Below are 19,863 nucleotides of genomic sequence, written 5' to 3' on the forward strand. Positions count from 1 at the left end.
GAACGGCTGTTGATCAGTCAGTTTGCTGAGCAAAATCTTAAATTCAACAAAAGATGAAAAACTGGAGTTTTACAGCACAATTCTCTACCAACTCTCTCAACCCAATGAAAAAAAAACCCAAGCATTTTCGGAAAATTGAGTGGTAATTCCGAAGCTAATACTTAGATTCCTTGTAGAATCATCTCTATTTGATTTAATTAGTAAATGGTATTTTGCCCTTTGCTGAATTTCAAGGATATTGCTCTTTTAAGAACAGGTAAGTGGTGCTGTGGTCTGACTGTGAAGAGCATCAGATTCTGTGGCTGTCTCGAAAAGAGTGCAATGGCTCAAAAATTCAAAGAATGAGGTCGTTATATATTGCTGCGGGAGACCGAGATGGTACCTCTGAGCACACAGTCCCGGAGCACTATGCAGAATAAGCCCCCAGTATCTAGGCACCGCTCTTACACGTATCTGTAAAAGGTAATCCTGGGTCCACCATACCTCTACAATAGTGTTATGTTATTGAGATTGGTGCCTGCCTTTGCAGGTTCACAGCGCGACCCCCAGTTGCATGGAAAGGTAAGAAGGACATTAACTCAAGCTTAACAATTACAGTGAACTTATGCTCAGTTTTTAAACCTGAAGATTTTGTTTTACAACTTAGTGGTGTTGTATTGTGTTATCTGCTATTTGCGGTCTGAATGCCAATTGCCAATCGCTTGTTCTCTCTCCTAGAAGAGCAGAGGCCTCTCTTATTTTCTTGTGGACCAGAGCTCCTGTGTGAGCCAGCATACTGCGAGTAACCACTAGCGTGAGGCAGCATACTGCGAGTATCCACTAGCGTGAGGCAGCATACTGCGAGTATCCACTATCATGTGGGGTGAAACCATCCATGCAGTATATAGTACTGTGCAACTGCTAATAAATAAAACAAAGAAGAAGAAAGAATCTCCCAACAAAAAGACACATCTGTACAAAAAGTCAAACTCCCAGTAAAACATAAGACTTCTCTTGGAATGGACAACAGTGCCATAATTTTTGGAGGTGACACTCGCCTGTTTGTGAGAAACTAAACACTGCATGAAAACATACTAAGATGAATAAGCTGCAGAATGGGAGCAAATACAGACCACATGGTCTGTAGATAAGTACTTCCTCACTGAGTGCACTCAGTGAAGGCCAAAACCATGCTCACTATTACACACACGTGATGCTCCCAGTGCAGATGCAAACATGACCCCACCTTGGAAAACTGCAGCGAAGGATGTAATGGTGGTTTCAAACCACAAGTCAGTCTTTCACTGCATCCTTCACGGCACCAGACTCGCCTGATTCTGCAGAGAGGGCAATGACAGCCACCTAGGAAGAGGTGCTTGGGTTCACAAAAGGTAGACCCTTCTGCAATATGGAAGTGCCCTAGGGGCAAATAGGGACTCCAAATGTCCACTGCACCCCGGGGCACACCTATAATCTAATCCTGCTCTAAGATATTGTTAACGTCTTCAAAGCTGCACCCTTCCTCTGATTAAACCACACGTCTGTATCTTGTCTAAGTGCACACAGGAAAACCAAGGTACCTTAAGATAATGGCCCTCATTACAACCTCGGCGGTCTTTTCAAAAGACCGCTGAGGCTGCGGGAGCCAGAATACTGCCAGTGCTGGTGGTATTTCTGGCTCCCTATTACGACTTCTCCGCTGGCCCAGCGGAAAAGTCACATCAACATTGCTGCCGGCTCGAAATAGAGCCGGCGGCAATCCTGATGTGCAGCAGTTGCAGTAGCACCGGCTGCGCATTCCACTGCCCGAAATTCAGGCGGTGAAATGCGCGATGGGGCTATGCCTGGGGGGCCCTGCACTGCCCATGCCAAGTGCATGGGCCCCCAGGGGCACCCCAAGTCCCCCTTACCACCAGCCTTTCCATGGCGGTGTTTACTGCCGGTGCCAGGCTGGCGGTCGGGGACTCATAATCCCCAGGGCAGCGGTGCTTGCACAGCTGCCCTAGGGATTATGATTGCCAGGCTTCAGTGGAGGGGCCGGCTGTATGGCCATGGCTATTGCCTAATACGGTCATATTAGCTGGCGGAACACCACCGGCCTGTTGGCGGTGTTACCGCCAGCTTACCTCCGGCCGCCAGGGTCATAATGAGGCCCAATGTGTTAGGATCTGGGAGAAGACTAGAGATTACAAGTCACAACATCTGGCTTTGTTAATGATATCAGTTCAAAGCCACAACCAAATGATTTTTCAGAATATTCCACTAAAACAATGTGATAAATATCTTGCTGGAACTGACAACCTCCTGTCAGGTCTGAAAGTTACCAATTTAATTTTCACCTTATTTTCGGAACTGGGCAGTGTAATAATATGCGCTTGCTTCCAGATGCTTGTCCTTCACAACTACATGCTGGAAGCTGACGACTCACCTGCACCCTTCTCTGATGCTCTTCAGTGCTGCACCGCCTCACCCGGTCCACCACCCGGGCCAAGATGTAGTTTGTTCGGAAGGCTTTCTTCGGTGACTCTCTACGGCAGTGAGGACAGGAGGCCACCTTCTGGCTAGCCTGCCAGAACTTCAGGATACAGGCCTTGCAGAAGTGGTGCATGCAGTCCAACATGACTGGCTCGGTGAAGAGGTCGCAACATATGGAGCAGGTTAGCTCCTCTCTCAAACTCGGTTCTTGGTACCGTCCAGCGGCCATGGCTGCAAAAGTACACATCACACACAGTAAGCAACACAGACTCACCAAACAGAAGCAGATTGCAAAGCTGCAAATAATACATGAAACCTATCTTTGTATATTTCCTTCTTCATACGGAACAGGTTCCAGACTTTTTGCGGATTCACAAACAATCCCAGGAATACTCCTGGCAATCTAAACAGCCTCACGTAATAATGAGGATTTTTTAACAGGTGCACAATTTGCATTAGTAAATCATGCGTAAATGTGCATTTATATAGTTCTTGTTTTTTAACTTTTCAGCACAGAGAAAGTATTTTTTTCTGGGGAGACCTTTGTTCTGCCTCTTACACATTACAAACATAGTCAGTAAGGTGAAACAATACCTGTAAGATATTCGTGAATACTAAAAAAAAAACTTCAACTTTGTGGCTGTTCACTCAATTTGACCTGACTGCCCACTCCCGTAACACACCCTTTCCCAGCCCTTTCTCTAAAATTGAAATGTTGGCAAATCTATCAAAATGATAGACTTAGCACCAAGTTACATGCAGATTGTGCTTCGATGTTGCCCCGCATTCTGATTTTTTAAATTCCCACAAAGTGCTTTCTTCGCACATGAAAAAACATTTACAAATCGGTCCCAGAGCGAGCAATATGTTCATCAACTTAAATACAGTACAAGGAATAATTCGACTTTACACTAGCGAATACGTTTCATATTTCACCCAGGGCAGGGTAATGGAACTTGACATTACATATTAAACAGGTGAACGAGATTCCCCGTCATGTAGTGGGGAAACCCCATGGTTCATGTCACTGAACCAGGTTTGTGCTATATCGTGATGGTAGTTATTAGAAAATAACAAGAATTCTGTTTAGGTGGGGTTGAGCTTCAGAAAGGTGCTGGTCATCCAGATTCATATGAGTGCAGGCAGTTTGAGAAGTTGGGTGTTTGAAGCAGAAGAGACTTTCAAGTACAATTGTGTATCGTGAGCATATTGGTGAATATTGACACAGTTACCTGTAAGCCCCAAGGGGCTCCATGGAGAGGATGGAGACAAGGGCTAGTACTGAACCCTAGTGGACTCCACAGATTGTAGGGATCTATAAGAACCTGGGGGTGCTCTTGAAAACCAACTGATGTTGGGGGTAAACTTAGGAGGGGAACCAGGGAAGATACTGATACTTGATCTTACACACAGGGTTGAGTTCCAGGTTACACAATGAAGACAATATCAGGAGTTTAATTTATATCTTTATATTTGGGAGACGGTATACTTGGACTCCATGTCACTCCCAAAGAAAGATGTCAGCAGACGGGGTATACATACAGGTGGATATTGGACTGTGTGTTAAATGTGCGGTAGCATACTGGGATCTGAGGAATGATAGCAGGCAGCATGTCATATTTAGGACAGGAAGGCTCGACTCAACATTATACCATTAGTAGAATACAGGGGCTCTACATAATATCTGCATGGAGCTCTCAAGTTTTCCAATTCCGTGCACAAACAGATCATTCAAATCCAAGATTCGTTCTTTGCTTTATTTTTAGCCCTATTCTTCTCATTATAAATTTAGACCTCAGAGTTATAGAAAGCAAATAAAGAAACCTGAACCAAGATAACATGCCGAGTCACAGAACTGGGGAGTTAGGGCCATATGTACGAACACTTTTTCCCATAGACACAGAATGGGTAAAATCCTTTGCTACATCTGGCCCTTAGAGAGCTGTGTATCTGGGACAGGATGCAGGGGTTAATATTACACATGGGGATGGTTAGAAGAACTTCACTTTAAAACTAGAATATTAAAGAGAACTCAGATGTATATATCAGGGCAGAATAGTGGGAATTTATGCTACACTTGCAAACAGATAGTGGATAGTGTTCCACACGTGAAACAGGAACTTAACATTTAGGTTGCCACTTGAATGTTTCAAGGACTCAACGTAGTGAAGATCTCTCTTGTTTACTTCGTGATCACCCAAAAAAGGGCGACATCTCAGATTAACTGCTGTGCTACCCAACAATAAACCTCCTCTTTTACAAGTGTCACATGTTTTCTTAAGAACGTCTCAGTTAGGAGGAAAAAGCCACAAAGGGCAGAGAAAATATATTTGGCAAATATAGATAATTCTTGATAAACGATGAAGAGCTTTAAATGACTTGGAAAGAAAGCCACAATAGCTACTTTGAGACAGGGAAGCTCTGAAAACACGAACTGGAACAAATTACCATCCTGGTTAGGAATGAATTGAACCCTAAACCATACTTACCACAGGAAATTTGTGTTATCTTTGCATGGCAGGCACAAGAATAGAGAATGAATGCCTAATATCCTGTCCTTGAGCCAACTGGTGTCTCTGATCATATATTTCACAGTAGTCATTCCTTCTAAATCGGAGCCCAATATCCTGGTCCATACACTCTTTCGGGCTAGTACGGCAATGAGCATGTGAATGCCAGCCCACGGTCCTGGGCGAGGCAGACGGGGAATTCTTCCTGCATACTAAGTGCGCGGTTTTCCCTTCTGCTGATGTGGAACCTGATGACTATGCCACTACCTCTGAAGAACGAAGGACACTCTCCAGTGAGTTCTGTCTGTGGATCTAACAAGATACACTAACCCCCTCCCACTGCCTCCCCTTGCTCAAACCCAGAAACCCCCAGGAAGCAAAGAAGTTAACAGGATGATGTTGAAAGAATGATGACCCAACAAGGGGGCATGAATCTTCCCCATGAATGTTCATTGGATGGCTAGCCTTTCAGATGTATTAAATATTTAAAACAACCTCAAGAGTTTCTGGCATCACAGGTTTCTCATTTATTTATTTAGGTCCTTGATATAGTGCCTCCAACCCCTAGACACAGGGTGGCAGAACACACTGCAAAGAAACAACATACAATGAGCCACTCAAATAACATACTAACAAAATAAAACATACATTTTCAAAAGACGGTGATGTCTTTGTGGTGCGGGATTTGAGAACCCAAAATAAAATGTACATATTAAGATATTTTAAAATATGGCTGTGCTTGATTGACTGTATTCCTTGACACACCACTATTGATCCAAATAAACCATTCTCAGGAACATAAAGAAGAGTACTGTACTATTCATCAACGGATTTGGAACATCTAGGCTTGTACCTGTATTCCGCCACTATATCTGCTTTGTGTGCTGTGGTCGCATTTGTTCATTATATTTTGAAATATGCTGCTTTGAGGTTTATTCGAAAGCAGATAATAATGTAGCCTATAAGAGATATTTCAGTATAGCATCCCAGATCCTTGGAGCATTTCCAGAGTTGGATTGTTTCAGGGTGGAAGGAAGTTTGGAATCTGTGACTGTCCAGCTTGAACACTGCTTAGCTTTTCAAAGATGTTTTTCTACCAGAGAGCTGAGGCTTTCAGATAAGGTATTCGGGGTTATTCAAATTCCTTATATGTTATGCATGCAGTCTTATATGCAGAACAAAGGTCTGCAGTACGCCAACCTACTGTGGAAAGAACCGCTGTGATGAGCATTGAGATCTTTCTGTATTTGAGAACACATGATCTGCTGGGTAGAAAACTGCTTTAAAGGGATCTAGGCAACATTTGGGGGCCGCAGTCACAGCCTATTTCCAGAATTATACGTCGGGTCACTAGGGCTTGGATGGCCAACTCACTGTTTTGTTTGGGTAGGAAGGGCTTGACATTATGGAATCACTTCAGTTGGAATCTGGCATCAAGAAGAACTAAGCAGGAGGAAATGCCTTCATTAAGGATACATAAAGCATTATCCACAATTGTGAGAATGGAGGTTTCAGTGTTGTCCCTTGCACAGAAACCAGATTGGAAGTCGCGTTGGAGATGACGGTTACTGATGTTGGTTGATTGTTACTTAGTGGGATGGGTGATGCAATGTGGGACGTGTAGTGTTTCAAGCGTTACATGCAGGGACTGGTGGTTCTGTGCACATACTTGGTTGACCACACATCTTTCCATAAACTTTGAAAGGAAAGCAAGGCCTGTGATTAGTCTGTAGTTTACAAGCAAACCTGGGTCTGAACTGTACTCGCAAGGGATGATCATACCCTATTTTGAGGAAACCTGAAGAAAGCTTTGGCTTAGGAAGGAATTTATAATTTGCAGCCAGAGAGAGGAGAGGAGAGAGCATGGCTAGAAGAGGTGTCATGGGATTTGAAACAAAGTTTGACAGCATTATGTTTGTGTTTGTTTCATTACACACAGGATAAAAAGGAGGAAGGCATTACTGATGGCCAAAGATATTTTCTTGTTTAGACTAAGGTTTTTAGGATAGATGAAGGTCGTTTTTTGACTCGTTCATCCCTAACCTTCATGATTTTGAGAAATTATGGCTACATCATTGTATTTGGATTTTGCAGTGGGAAGTAGGGCATGCTCTTTAGGTTGCTGCTGAACGATATGAAATAGTTTTCCAGGTTAGAACAAAGCAATTACCTCTTGCTCTCTGGAAGGTTTTTATCCTTGCTATTGACTCTGTTCATAAAGTTTCCTGGTCACATGAGATTGGGGAAGTGGGCAGAAGTGGGAAATTATCTCAATTTCCTTTTATGTGCGTTTTTCACATTTTCACATCTAGTTCACCTCTACGTAACAAAGGTTTCAGGCTTTATTTTCATGATGATTTGGACTAAACTGGCTACAAAATCTAATTGTTAGATTGCTCTGCTAGGTTGGCAGTATCAAACTAGGGCTATGCTGTTAGTCCAACAGGGTGGATGCGGGAGTGCAGAGCATCCTTGTTGATGTGTTTGATGTCTCTGGTGTACTAATCTGGCTTACTGTTCAGCATGTAGGAGGAGTGATAAGGAGGTGATTTCACTGTTCCACTTGAAGAGGATGTGCAAGTTGAAGTAGGTCCTTCTTAGCAAAGGTTAGGTCCCCCTGGAGAACGTGCAATTGTGGAGCAGGTTACTGTCAGATAAGGATTTTGTGAAGGTAGATGAGTGGATGTCATTACCATTTCCCAATTGGAAGCTGAAGTCTCCTGTGAAAATGTGATGACACAACCCGATGAGTTACTCCATGCTGTATTCAAGCAAATCTTCAAGAAATACCTTTTTTGCTTCCAGGTGGATGCTAAAGGATGTTTAGTCTCAGAGGTTTGCACATTTGTTTGCAGTTTTAACCATGAAACACTGGAAGAGGAAGGGACTGACTGGGCTAAGTGAGAGCTACATTAAAGTCATAGTACAGTGTGAGAGTCCATGTGGGTATGGTGTTGGAAATAGCAGCCATACAGATTAGGACAGCAGCAATGATATGATGAGTGGGGTGGGCTCTGTGGTGAGACAATGTTTGTGATTGTTAGGGCAGGCAGATCTTGGTTTCTGTTTTGGTAGCCTGGTTCTCAAGGCTGTAGGAATATGACGTGGGGTGATGCCTAGATTTTGAGAGTGTTGTGAAGTGGCAAGTGTATTTTCCTGATAAGGAGGATGATTATGGGACCTTGGGGTGAGGCGTGTGCATACATACTTTTGGGTGGGTGCATTGGGATAGCAAAAAATGGGGGGTACAGGGTGTTTTTTCACAGAGAAGACAGAGTATTCTGGAGCACTTGAATTTATTTGATTAAGTGATGCAATTTCAGTTTGATAAACTGAAGTTCACTGGAGTGGAAAGAGAACTGAGTTGATCTAAGAACATGAGGTATATGGAATTAATTACAGGTGTGAAGGGACATTCTGCTTGAAAATCGCGGTGGTCAGGACCTTCGGAGGGGATTTCGTCTGCGTGTTGTTTTCTTTAAATAGCAACCATTTTCAAGTTTCTAAAACTGTAGACGAGAGGTAGTTTCATGTTTTAGCTCTGCGTTTGAAGCTGGTGTTGAAACTACTGGTTCGGGACCCTAAGCAATGAATAAGTGATGGTGAAGTATTATGGAGAGTAAGAGGTGTGAGCTGACTGTGTCAATGACACCACTGGTGTTAGTTATAATGTCCTTAGTATTGTCTTTCATACTGGCAGAACCTTTAAGATGCTTAGGAGTCTTAAATATTGGAGTGCAGATAAGTAGGTTGATTTTAGAGGAGACAATCAGGCTCTTCCTACTGATATATTCATATATTTGAAGCCTACAATCCTTATTTTGGTAAACAGTAATCTTCACTTTGTTCCTGTAGAGATTTTTTTTTCTATTTATAGAGACAAAAGAAAGAGCAGAGACTATTTGTCAAGGATGGTATGTTGTCTGTGAAAAAGAGAAGACCTGTTCTAATAGTGCCCAACTTGAGACTGTGATATTTATCACAGATTACTGTTTCAGGGTTTGCATTATGAGCTTTGTGCTTTTGTTGTTTCATGGCATTTTTGGAAATCCATGCAGGGAAGATTACCTCTAACTTGTTTCTCAAGTCCCACCATCTGGTCTGCTCCAGCAGTCTCTTTTTTGTTGATTTGGCATGGTTTCATTTGTTGGGGGAAATAAAATTATAAAGTGGAGTAGAAAGTAATGGGGTAAAACACATGGAGGAGTAAATCACAAGAAGTAAAATGCTATGTAGCAAATCCAATAGAATAACACGCATGGTGTAAAAAGATACAGAGTAGAATTACATAAGGCAAATGACGTGGAGCAAATCCTATGTGGAAAGTCACAGAGGAAAACCACAGGGCAAATTACACAGAACACATCACGTGCTATAAAAGATCTAAAATCTAATGTCGGTGATATTTCCTACTGGTAGGCTGATCGGTGTTAAAGGGCAGACTATTCAAGCCTGACCACTTGATGGCCATCCATGTCAATGCCTTGCCCTTTAATCTGCATTCCTTCTGTCACTGCCAGGCTGTAGAAGACTATGGGGACAGAGGACGGACAAGATCTATCCTTTCTGGCTGTTCCTCTTCTCCTTAGGGCTCAGGCTGTTCTTCTTTCCGGATTCAGTTTTTCCTATAAGTTGTGAACCTCATATCTAGGTTGACCTTTACTGTAACGGAAGGTGGTTCAGAAGGCAGATAAGGGTCAGTAAGGGATAAAAAGACAGGAGGAAATTGCCAAGAATAGGTAAATGTAGGTGAAAAGATACATTCTGAGTGACCAACCGCAGGATTGAGTTCAGGACTAATAAGGAAAGGACCACAATATTGTGGCCTGTTACCAGCTCACCGGTAGAGTATGAAATGGAATTGGACAAAATGAAATGGAAATGGAATTGAAAAATATAGCTAAACCTTTGTACCAGGAATAAAGGAGGAAGACGCTGATCTTGTCTTAGCAGCACATTCTTTCATACTGGCATTTGAATGATATAGACTGTCAGAGACTAGTTGTCTTTGGTTTTTATAAGTGATACACATGATCTTCTGCAGCTGAAATTATAGGATCAAAATAGGATCAAAATGAGGTGAAAAAGTTAAAGTCCTTGGGGAAAAACAAAACTTGTAAACAAAAAAGGTTTCAACTTTAGTAGAAATATAAGATTTACTGAACTAAGTAAATTCAGATCCTGGTAGATAATAGCCTAGACCAAGTCATTCTGAGAAGTGTGGGAAATTCACCCGTTCTGTGTGGCCACCTCTTATTTTTTCTTTTGCTGGACCCTATATTTTTGCTTATGTTATAACTCTGTGCATTTTATCCCTGCTAACCAGCAGGGCTCCGTCTTTAAAGATGGTCAAATTGGCATACTCTTAATTGGTATAGTTAACTTGTGTTTTGAGTACCAAGTATATGTTACAAAGTGTAAGTGTGAATCTGTAAGTTATAGGTCACTTGCGGACTACATCACATATTTTGCCATCCACTGTAGTGACAGTGTAAAATATGGCTTCAGGCCTACCATTGTAGCTTTACTTGCCAATTCAACCTGTCAAAATAAACCTGTGAGACAGGTCAAAACCACCCTTTTAAATGTTAATACGTCATCCATATGTAAGTCCTGTAGTTCACAATGCAGTGTGCATGGTATTTAAAAGCAAGACATGCAGAAATCTAATGTTAACATATCCTTACAGTGACTAGAACGCAAAGCTATTTTTCGCAGTTGAAGGGTGATGCTGTCCTATGTAGAGTACAGATTAAAATCATAATACCATATCTTCGGAATGGACTAGGTAGAAAAATAATTAAACAACTATTCTTAATAATTATTATAAATCTAATTCAGTGACGAAGTCATATTTTTACTAAATATTATGGAAAAGTGACTCTGAGGCTGGCAGCCAAGATGACAGCAGTAAAGTTTTGAGCTCTGTCACCAGCCTCAGTCTAATCTGACATAATTCTGTGCACTGAGCCCGTGAGCTGGAGAGGAGTCACGTGAGGTGGCTTGTTATCTTCCCCTGGGACAAAACACTGAGTTACCTCGGTCTGGTGGAACTCTGTGGCATCAGCCTGCAGCAGAACGGCAAAGGACGCAGCCGATAGGAGACCCGTGTGCTTTCTGGGGAAATGTGGGGGCCTGGAACGGCAGCACCTTGCGGGTACAGTGAAGACGGTGCCCCTGTCAACAGTGCTCGGCTGGTTGACAAGCCTGAAGGGGGAATGAGCACATAAACAACAGCAGTGGGCGGGATCTCCGGGTAGTACTTTGCTCTGTGTTGGAGCCTGAAGGTGAGGGGTCCCTCTGTCCCTAAGAGTGAGACGTAGTACTGGGGGCCTCGGCTTCAGAGCTTGATAGAGGAGTCGCCATTTCCTAATCCTGAGATTAACCTTTGAATCTGTGAGCCAGAGGTGCTAGAGGGCCTCAACGCGGTGCAGAGGGCACATTGGAAGGCAGTGCCCCACCAAAACATACATCAGGTGAACATATCCTGCGTGGGATAGCAGCCCTTGGGGCCCGACAAATCACCCTTAGTTGGACAGGGTAGACCTGCCTAGTACCACAAATAAGGGCAGGGCAGCGGCTCTAACCAAGGGAGAGAAATCAGGTTTACCATGCCGGCGGCAGACAATCTTGAGAGCTGGAAGGGGGCTTTTAGCCTACTGGCGCTCAGCTGGACTCTACTGCCTCCATCCTCCAGGCAATGCATGATTCAAGAAAATCCCTGGAGGGCAAGATAAGGGAATTGACAAGACGACTGCAACGCTATTGAGAGGGTCACAGAGGAAGAGGGCAGGCTCTCCAAGGTTCAGGATACAACCAAAGCCCTGCACAGGTTGCTGATGGCCCTCTAACACAGAGTAGGACAATTGAAGGCTAGGGCTGAGGACGAGAAGGGCAGGTCAGGGAGGAATAATATCCGAATAGTGTGAGTGCTGGAGGGAGCTGCGGGGCCTTTATCCACCAGCTTTATCACAGACTGGCTGTACTCCTGGCTCTGGCAAGAGGCGCGATCAACATTCTTTGTGGTGCAGTGTGCATATAGGTTCCTGGAGGCCAGGTCACCTCCAGGGGTCCCCCTGGTGACCAATCATCGCATGGATGTTGAACTTTGTCGATCGGGACGCGATCCGCAAGAGACCCCAAGATACATGGCAAGCTGCAATGGGTTGGAGCCCTGGTCATGCATTTCCCAGACATGACTCTGAAGGCCCAGCAACAGCCCTGTACCTTTCAGGCTGTCAAGGAGAAGCTATGCAGGTGAAACGTATGCTTGAATATCCGGTGTTGCTCAAAGTTGTTTATAAAGACCAAATACTGTTTACTGACATGCCAGAGAGTGCCTGGTCCAGGGTGGAGGAGCGTCCAGTCATTGAGCCTAGAAGATTCCAGGCACGACTACTCCCTGTGTGGCAGAAGTTGTCATTGTGCACTAGGAGGAACAGGCAAAAGCACATATAGGAGAAGATGATGCTGTATTGCTCAAAGCAGCCATGACCAGCGTCACTGGAAGGCTCCCCAAGACATGCAGAGACGGGAGAGGCCAAGACTCCTTGGGCAGATATGTAAACCCTGCTTGTGTGGGAAAAGCACCTTGAACTTATGTCAAGGACGAGGGGCTGTAGAAGCCAGCTGTGGGTGCTAATGTTAAGTTACTTAATTGGTTGACAGTTTCTTCAAGGGAGGAAGTGTAGGGAGGGGTGTGGAAAGGGTGTTTGGCTGCCACCAGTTGCAGTCGTTTGAGGGTTTTTGTTTAGTTCACTTGTTTCTTTTTGCTATGTTTGATGTGCTGGGCTTCATCGTCACAATGGTCATGAAAACAGTGGCACATTATTTCCAGCTCCCTTCCTCGGACGTAGGGCTTGTCACGCAAACGCATATCATCCCAAAGAAACTCTCCTTGGCACTGTTGACAGTAGGGTCGGACAGCTGGGATAACAGAGACCAGGGAGGTTGAATGCTGGTGGTTTCTGGACAGCAAATATACGGAGAGGATACAAACTAACGCCACTGACTACTTTGATGTAAATAAGGATGCATCCTCCTCACCAACCATCCTCTGGAAGGTGCTCAAAAAGTCTTCGAGGAAGGGCCTTTTCATATATCTGCAGGCACACCAAATATAGGGAGACCAAGCTGCTCGTCTTGAGGACGAGATTTCACCCCTCAAACATAGTTAAGTTACTTTACTGGCTCGCAACTGCCACCCACCTACACGGCCTGGTGACCAAGCTGAGGAATGCAGACCAGTGGCAATAAATGGAGAAGATCATTTGGACCAGGAATTTGCCTCACAGTTTCAATCCTTATATGCCCATCGGGGACCTCCTCCTCCTGTGGAACGGGATAACCTCTTCATCCATGACCTTCCCTGCGGTCGCTCTCAGCCATGGAGAGCGGGGACCTTGACCTCACGATCACGGCTGATGAGATCCAGCAAGCGATCTCATTAATGCCCTCAGAGAGAACTCTAGGCCCATATGGGTTTCCTCTTGAGCTCTTCAAGAGATACTCCTCCTAGTTGATTTCACACCTATTGACGGTGTATGAGGACGCCTTGACCACAGGAGACTGAACTGGGGGGCAACCATCACAGGGATCCCTAAAACTGACAAACCCCTGACAAACTGTGGTAGGAACCGCCCTACCTCCCTAACCAAGCTTGAAGTTAAAATCCTGACTAAGGTGCTGGGTATCTGCCTCAGCAAGGTGGTATACTCAGTAGACCACACTGACAAACATGGCTTCATGCCAAACAAAAGACTTCCTCCCTGGTTTTATACATCCTACAGCACTACCCCTCCCCACTACCACCCACCTTCTATACAAACCTACAGGCGCACTCCACCAGTTTCCTCTGGGTGGGGAAAATACTAAGGGTATCCTTAGAAAAATGTTACTTCTTCCCCTTTGAAGCTGGGCTAGGCTAGGTTGGACAGCTGTTAAACTTTATTACAGGGCCTCACAACTGATCAATATGAGTGACTGGATCTGGGCGGACAGAGACAACTCTGCTCACAGACCTGAACCTGAGCTGCTGCATCTGCATGGCATACTCAAACAGAGGTACAGTAGGTCTGCCACCCTACTCACTAAACCTGGTTACCCAGGTTCCCATACGCTGCTGGTATATGGCTCTCTGCCACATTAAATGTTTTGGTACCTTCACAGGGCAAAACCTCTCTGGCAAGGGGCATGTCTGTCAGAAACAGCAGGCCTAACAGGGTTTTATACCTGGGACCTCATAGGTATTTCCACATTGGGAGATGCCAGGTGGAGAGACACCTGAGATAATTTCACGAGTTAGCAACTGACTTTCATCTCCACTTCTCTCAGTTCAAAAGGTATCTCTAATTACAACACGCTCTGGAAGGCTATAAGGAGAAACTAAGCATGCTCCCTAAATTCAACCCCTTGAAATGTGAACGGGTAACTGAGGAATTGGGAAAGGGCAGCATCTTACGCCGATATAAATCTCTAGTCGCCAACACACCAGACCTGCTGACGACACTGAGCGAGGTTAGAGGCAGACAAGGGTGCCCTGGACCATGAGTGGATTAAAGCAAAATTGCCGCCTAGGCTGCTAGCTATCTCCATGCGCTTTTGTCTCATACAACTTAAGCTTGCATAAGATTGTGGCTCTACTTACCTGAAGCAGGATCTTTTCTGCTCACCAGCCGCCTTGTTACCTACATTCAAAATATAGCTTTTCTGTTCCTTGTAGAGCATTAGGTGTGGGAGATGCCTGGCTCCCGTCCTGGTTGGCGGCCATCTTAGGTCAGTCGCCACTGGTGTTTCAATTGGGTTTGTGTGTTTATTTTTCACATGATTTGTTTGCCGTTTTTATGTTAATTTGGACTTTGTTTCCCAGTAGCTTAACTATAGGCAACTAAAAAGTACTAGATCCAAAATGTTTTTGGAGCCTGAAATAGCTGGGACATAAAACATAGGTGTCATATCAAGTTACAATTCCTTGCTAGGGATGAATATAGCTTGCTGGCTGAAATAGACTGTTACTATTTGTAAGGGAAGACCTGTGATGCAGATCTTTGAATTCCTTGGGGTCATATTGCTGTAGAGCCTCTTTAGATGTTTCCAAGAAAGACTGAACAATACCAATGACAATAGAAAGGTGTAAATGGCTATCATAAGTAAGTAATGATTCAGGCTAATGATGAGTCTAGCATATGCCAACAGATTCTTTGAGCTAGGAATATAAATTACAATAAATGTCATGATGTAAAATTAAAAATACCTATCTAGCTTGGTGACTGTTCTTTTGCAGGTTTCGTAGACAATGCAAATTCCTACAGTCAGTCCAGACTTTGAAAAGTTTCCTTGGTACCCATCAATAAACATCTCCAATCACCACAAACCTTTTTCATAGCTGGAAACTCTAACCTGAATAGTTCTGTTCACCTTCTGACAAGACACGAGACAGAAACCTGGATGCTTTTGTCCATCATCATCTTGCAACTGCAACAGAACAGCTCCCTGTGGTCTCTCAGAAACATACCTTTTCACTGTATCGTCACTATGTGGTGCCTCAACAGCACAGAACAGGAGCCTGAGTGATCATTCTCCTAAATGTATAAAATATGTGTTTAGCACGAGTCCCGATAAAAACATTCTTTCTTATTTTCCTTCTTTAAACCACAAGCAATATCACCAGTGAGAGGTACTGAAACTTGTCATAGATAGGCAATAAAAATTAATAAATTGAAGAAAGTACTGGGTTTGTTTCACATTGTTAGGGGAGAGTCATTCAAGGATGGCCAACACATTCTTTGCACCCACAGATAAACCAGAGGCATTCAGTCTAAACCCAATATATTTAAATCCTTCACTCTTTAACTCAGATTATTCAGGTATAGTCAATTGCTGTTGTTGAAGCCTGCATAAAACTGTTCCCATAAACTTGTGATGTTCAGTAATGGTTTTAGAAGAAGCAAAATGCTGTCCAAGTATTTCAACACAAAATGATTCAAAACATCAGATAAAAAGTAAGTCCATAAAGTGCTAAAATATGTATATAAAGATTATACAACCCAAGTGGGTGTGAAAATGTGTTTTCCATACTGTGCTTTCTTTTATTCACACGAGACAGTCAGCGTCCACAAATCAAATTTGGATGAATATTAGTTTCCCTTGCATAGACCTTGAATGTTTTTAACTAAAGATGATAGATTCTGATATTTGGTAGTAATTTGATTTAGACCTCTACAGTCAGTGAAGAATCTGAGATGTCAATATTTCTTCGGAACAAAGAATAAGTGTGCTCCAGCTGGTGATTAAAAATGTTCTGCTATCCCTTTCTGTAAATCCTCTTTTAAGTGGGCCCCCTTCTAATTTTCAGGCAACAAATAAATGTGCCCAAATATGATCAATAAACATACCACATGCTATGCTCTTCAACAGAGCATCAACAGTCCATCTTCAGTTCTCAACACATTTTGCAAAAGAAACAAATGACTATGCGAGTTATCTATAGAATAACCAATAGAAGCAACCTACAGACTTCTGTCCATGTCTCTTCTTCATGGAGGTTGGATGTCTTGTCTAACGCCTGCTGAGGAAGTATAGGGAAACATGGATTAGATTACCAGAAATTAGCAAAAAAGCTGTTTTTTGTTCTTTTTCATTCTCTGTCAAAAGGTTGTTGGCCCCTAAGTGCATACGGTTCACCTGAGACACCATTGTCTACTTTATTTAGAAGGATAGAGTATTAGAAAGTTTGAAAACCCACCACAAGGTTTTTTCCTTTTATCAGGACTCACCCAATGACTATATTCACTAAACAAAACTATGTCAATAACTTCTGAAAATAAAGTAGAATGATGAATATGGACTAACTCATCTGGGATCTCATCTTTTAATTCATGTTGAATAATGTCATTTGGGTCCTTCGAACCCAAGTAGTCTATGGTGCCATGTGGTGAAAGCGAGTCACGTAAGTACAAACCTACTTGCTTGTCGATTATCACAAAAAGACTCCTCAGGTGAATGCTCAGTATTCGGACATTCAAAAATCTTCTTAAAGGCAAGTAGAAAGGTAGTATAATTCTCCAGACGTTGATCAGAAAGTGTCATCCATGACAAAGCAGGCCCAATAAGATAATAAAGTACTATGGCAAGTCAGATATTATCAGGGCAAGCTTGGTTTAGGGCCTGCTCACTGGTTCTGGTGACAAAGCTGGAAATGGCAAGGAACAGGTGTCCTGTTCATTCAGAATGTGAATGGGTATTAAAGATATCATTAAGTTTTGTCACATTTGCTGTGTGTTTAAGGACAGAGGTCAAATGTCAGTTAATCTCATTTTACAAATCACTGTAATTTTATCCTGGAGACTGGGGTTTACTTTTTTCTAATCGGACTGCAAAGTTAGAGGATTTTGTAATCTGAACTGTCTTACGATTGTGCTGTAGTACAGAGTGTGAAATGAAAGGATATAGGATTTACATTTTTTTTTATAACAAATGACACTTAAATAGCTTGTAAATGTACTGCACAAATACTTTAAAATATACTAGCAGTTAGGAAAGCACTTTTTTGTAATTCTGAAGTGTGATTGAAACACAGATTTTAATAAGATTAACACTTTGTGGCATCTGTTTTTAGATCGAAGCACCCTTATTTGTGAGTGGAAAAGGAAATTACATCATAGGAAATGTTTGAAAACCATTTGAAGAGGAAAGCTCTGGCAACACAAACTTGGAAGATTGCCATAGAGGTTAAGAATGCATATAACTCTAACCACCACCACTGGAAAATGTTGTTGCTCTTGTATGACAGCTGCATGAAAAGAAAAGGATGGCTTCACACTCTATCTTTGAACTATTTGGTGTCTCTGATCCTCTGTACTACTGTAATCCTTTCTCCAAACTGCCATCCCAAACATGCTCTACCTTTCGTGGAGAAATCCACCCGCAGCAGAACCACCAGCTTCCTGGCTACTGCTGCCACATGCATCCCACTACCAACACCCTTCCTGGAGGAAGCAGATAGGGAATCCTTCCTTCACAATAGGCGATGTCTAATTATCTGGTGGTGGCAGATCTACAAGACCATGCTGCCACAGTAACACTTTATTGTATGATTACTTACAATCATTACATAAGTATAAGACAACAATCTAAAGTAAACAAAGCAGAATAAAAAAAAAGAGAGACATACAAATTCCTTCCTGGGCAATTCTGCTTCAGTTCATAAACCACTGGATCGAGAAAATGTACGTAAATGCATCTGGCTGCCCATACTAGATCTAAAGTGCAAGTGTGAAACTAGTGAAAGATTACACTGCTTGTTACTCAGTGAGCAGTGTCCTAGTGATGGAGAAGACTGTGTCCAACCTTTCCGCCACAGAACCAAGAACACTTTTGTATGAATTTTGTTTACAGATGTAACACTTGGCACTAGAGCATCAGGTTTCCAGGCCTGGACCTTGCTGTTACAAAACACTGTTATCAGGTCTGTGAAGTAATGTGGATCACACAATTTGTATATGCAACAATGTTTAATGTAGATATTGGCACAAAAGGATGTACACACCTATGCAGTTCCACATCAACTGACCTCCCACATTCCATGACCTCATATATGTATAGAATACTGATACATTCTACACATCCTAATAATTCTATCTAAAGCAACAATAATAAAATACTGTAAACAAGAATACTAAACTGTTACTACACATCCCCTGCCCTTAAAACAAAAAGAAACGTAGGGCCTCATTACAAATGTGGCGGTCCTGAGACCGCCACAATCGCTGTGGGACAGCCGCACTCCTGGCAGTCAACACCACATTACGCCCATGGCAGGTGGGACCACCCAAGCACCGGCGTCTCCGCCAGAAATATGGTTCCTGATGGTTAGACAGCGATGTGGTGCGTAGATCGAATGTGGAGTGTGATCGACATTCGATCTACGACACGAGATGGGGGGTTCGGGAGGTGGCGTTTGGCGAACGGAGCGGTCCCGAATTGCTCCTGTAATGTTCCCGCATGAAGTGAAATAAAAGTAATTTACCCACTACTGACGGTCTCCATCTTCACAGTGGCGACGAGGCGGGCAGGAACTATGTCGGAGGTGAGGAATTGATTGCGCTTTAACTTTCGGCGATCGTGTGGCTGTGACCATGAAATGCCGATTCCTCCATAACTTGAGGGGCGGTACTTGCGGCGCATGAAGTACGCTTTCGCTGGTCCTGAGGGAGTAAAATTGGCAAGGTTCCTGCTTCGTTATTATTGAAAAAAAAAAAATGCAACTACACCAGGAATTATGGGTTGGAGTGTGCCCAAATTCCTCTAGAGAGCTAACAACGTAGTTTGTGGCAGCCATTTTGAAGTGGTTTGAAGACCTTTTTAGCGTCGAGCCTGCGTTGCATGCGCTCGTGCATGCGTATCGCAGCGAGACGCTTTAGTTACTAGAAAAGGGCTTGGAGCCCTGTCGACGTCACGTCAGTGTGTTTCATTGGTTCGTGGGCTTGCCTAGTAAAATCTGCTTGCTTTCATTAGTGGAAGGCATGCACACATCATGCCTTTTCCGGTGGGTAGCCCTCCTCGAGCGCAGCGACCAGGTACAGAAAACATGCGAGGCTCGCTGTTTTCTGTCAGATCGTGGACTACTTTTTCTCTATTTTCCTAGCGCGATTTCGCTTGGCAGAAGTCGAGTGCTTTACACAGTTAATTTCACTTTTTCAGGTTACGTACATAAAAGCACTTTTGCTGATAGATGAAAAGTCGGGTTAGGAGTTTACAACGCAATCAGCTCTAACATGAGCAAACGCGAGACCTGTTGCATTGCAAATGCTTGTTAATCCTTATTGTGGAACACGGTGATAGGCACGCCTTGTGCCTACAAATAGCAAAATAGCAGCCATCTTGAAGGAGGTTTGAAGAC

The 19,863-nt window shown here is 43.3% G+C and overlaps 1 protein-coding gene across 1 annotated transcript in view; it reads right to left on the reverse strand.

Annotated features, from left to right (window-relative positions):
• The window catches only part of LOC138245696 (zinc-binding protein A33-like), a 51,539-nt gene that overhangs the window by 23,653 nt on the left and 8,023 nt on the right, over window positions 1-19,863 (reverse strand). Inside the window, exon 2 of the mRNA XM_069199520.1 lies at window positions 2,408-2,685. Coding sequence (XP_069055621.1) covers window positions 2,408-2,683 — 276 coding nt within the window. The 5' untranslated portion in view covers window positions 2,684-2,685. The remainder of the gene's footprint in view (window positions 1-2,407; window positions 2,686-19,863) is intronic.

Source organism: Pleurodeles waltl, chromosome 7 (assembly GCF_031143425.1).
Source record: "Pleurodeles waltl isolate 20211129_DDA chromosome 7, aPleWal1.hap1.20221129, whole genome shotgun sequence".
Classification (NCBI taxonomy): domain Eukaryota; kingdom Metazoa; phylum Chordata; class Amphibia; order Caudata; family Salamandridae; genus Pleurodeles; species Pleurodeles waltl.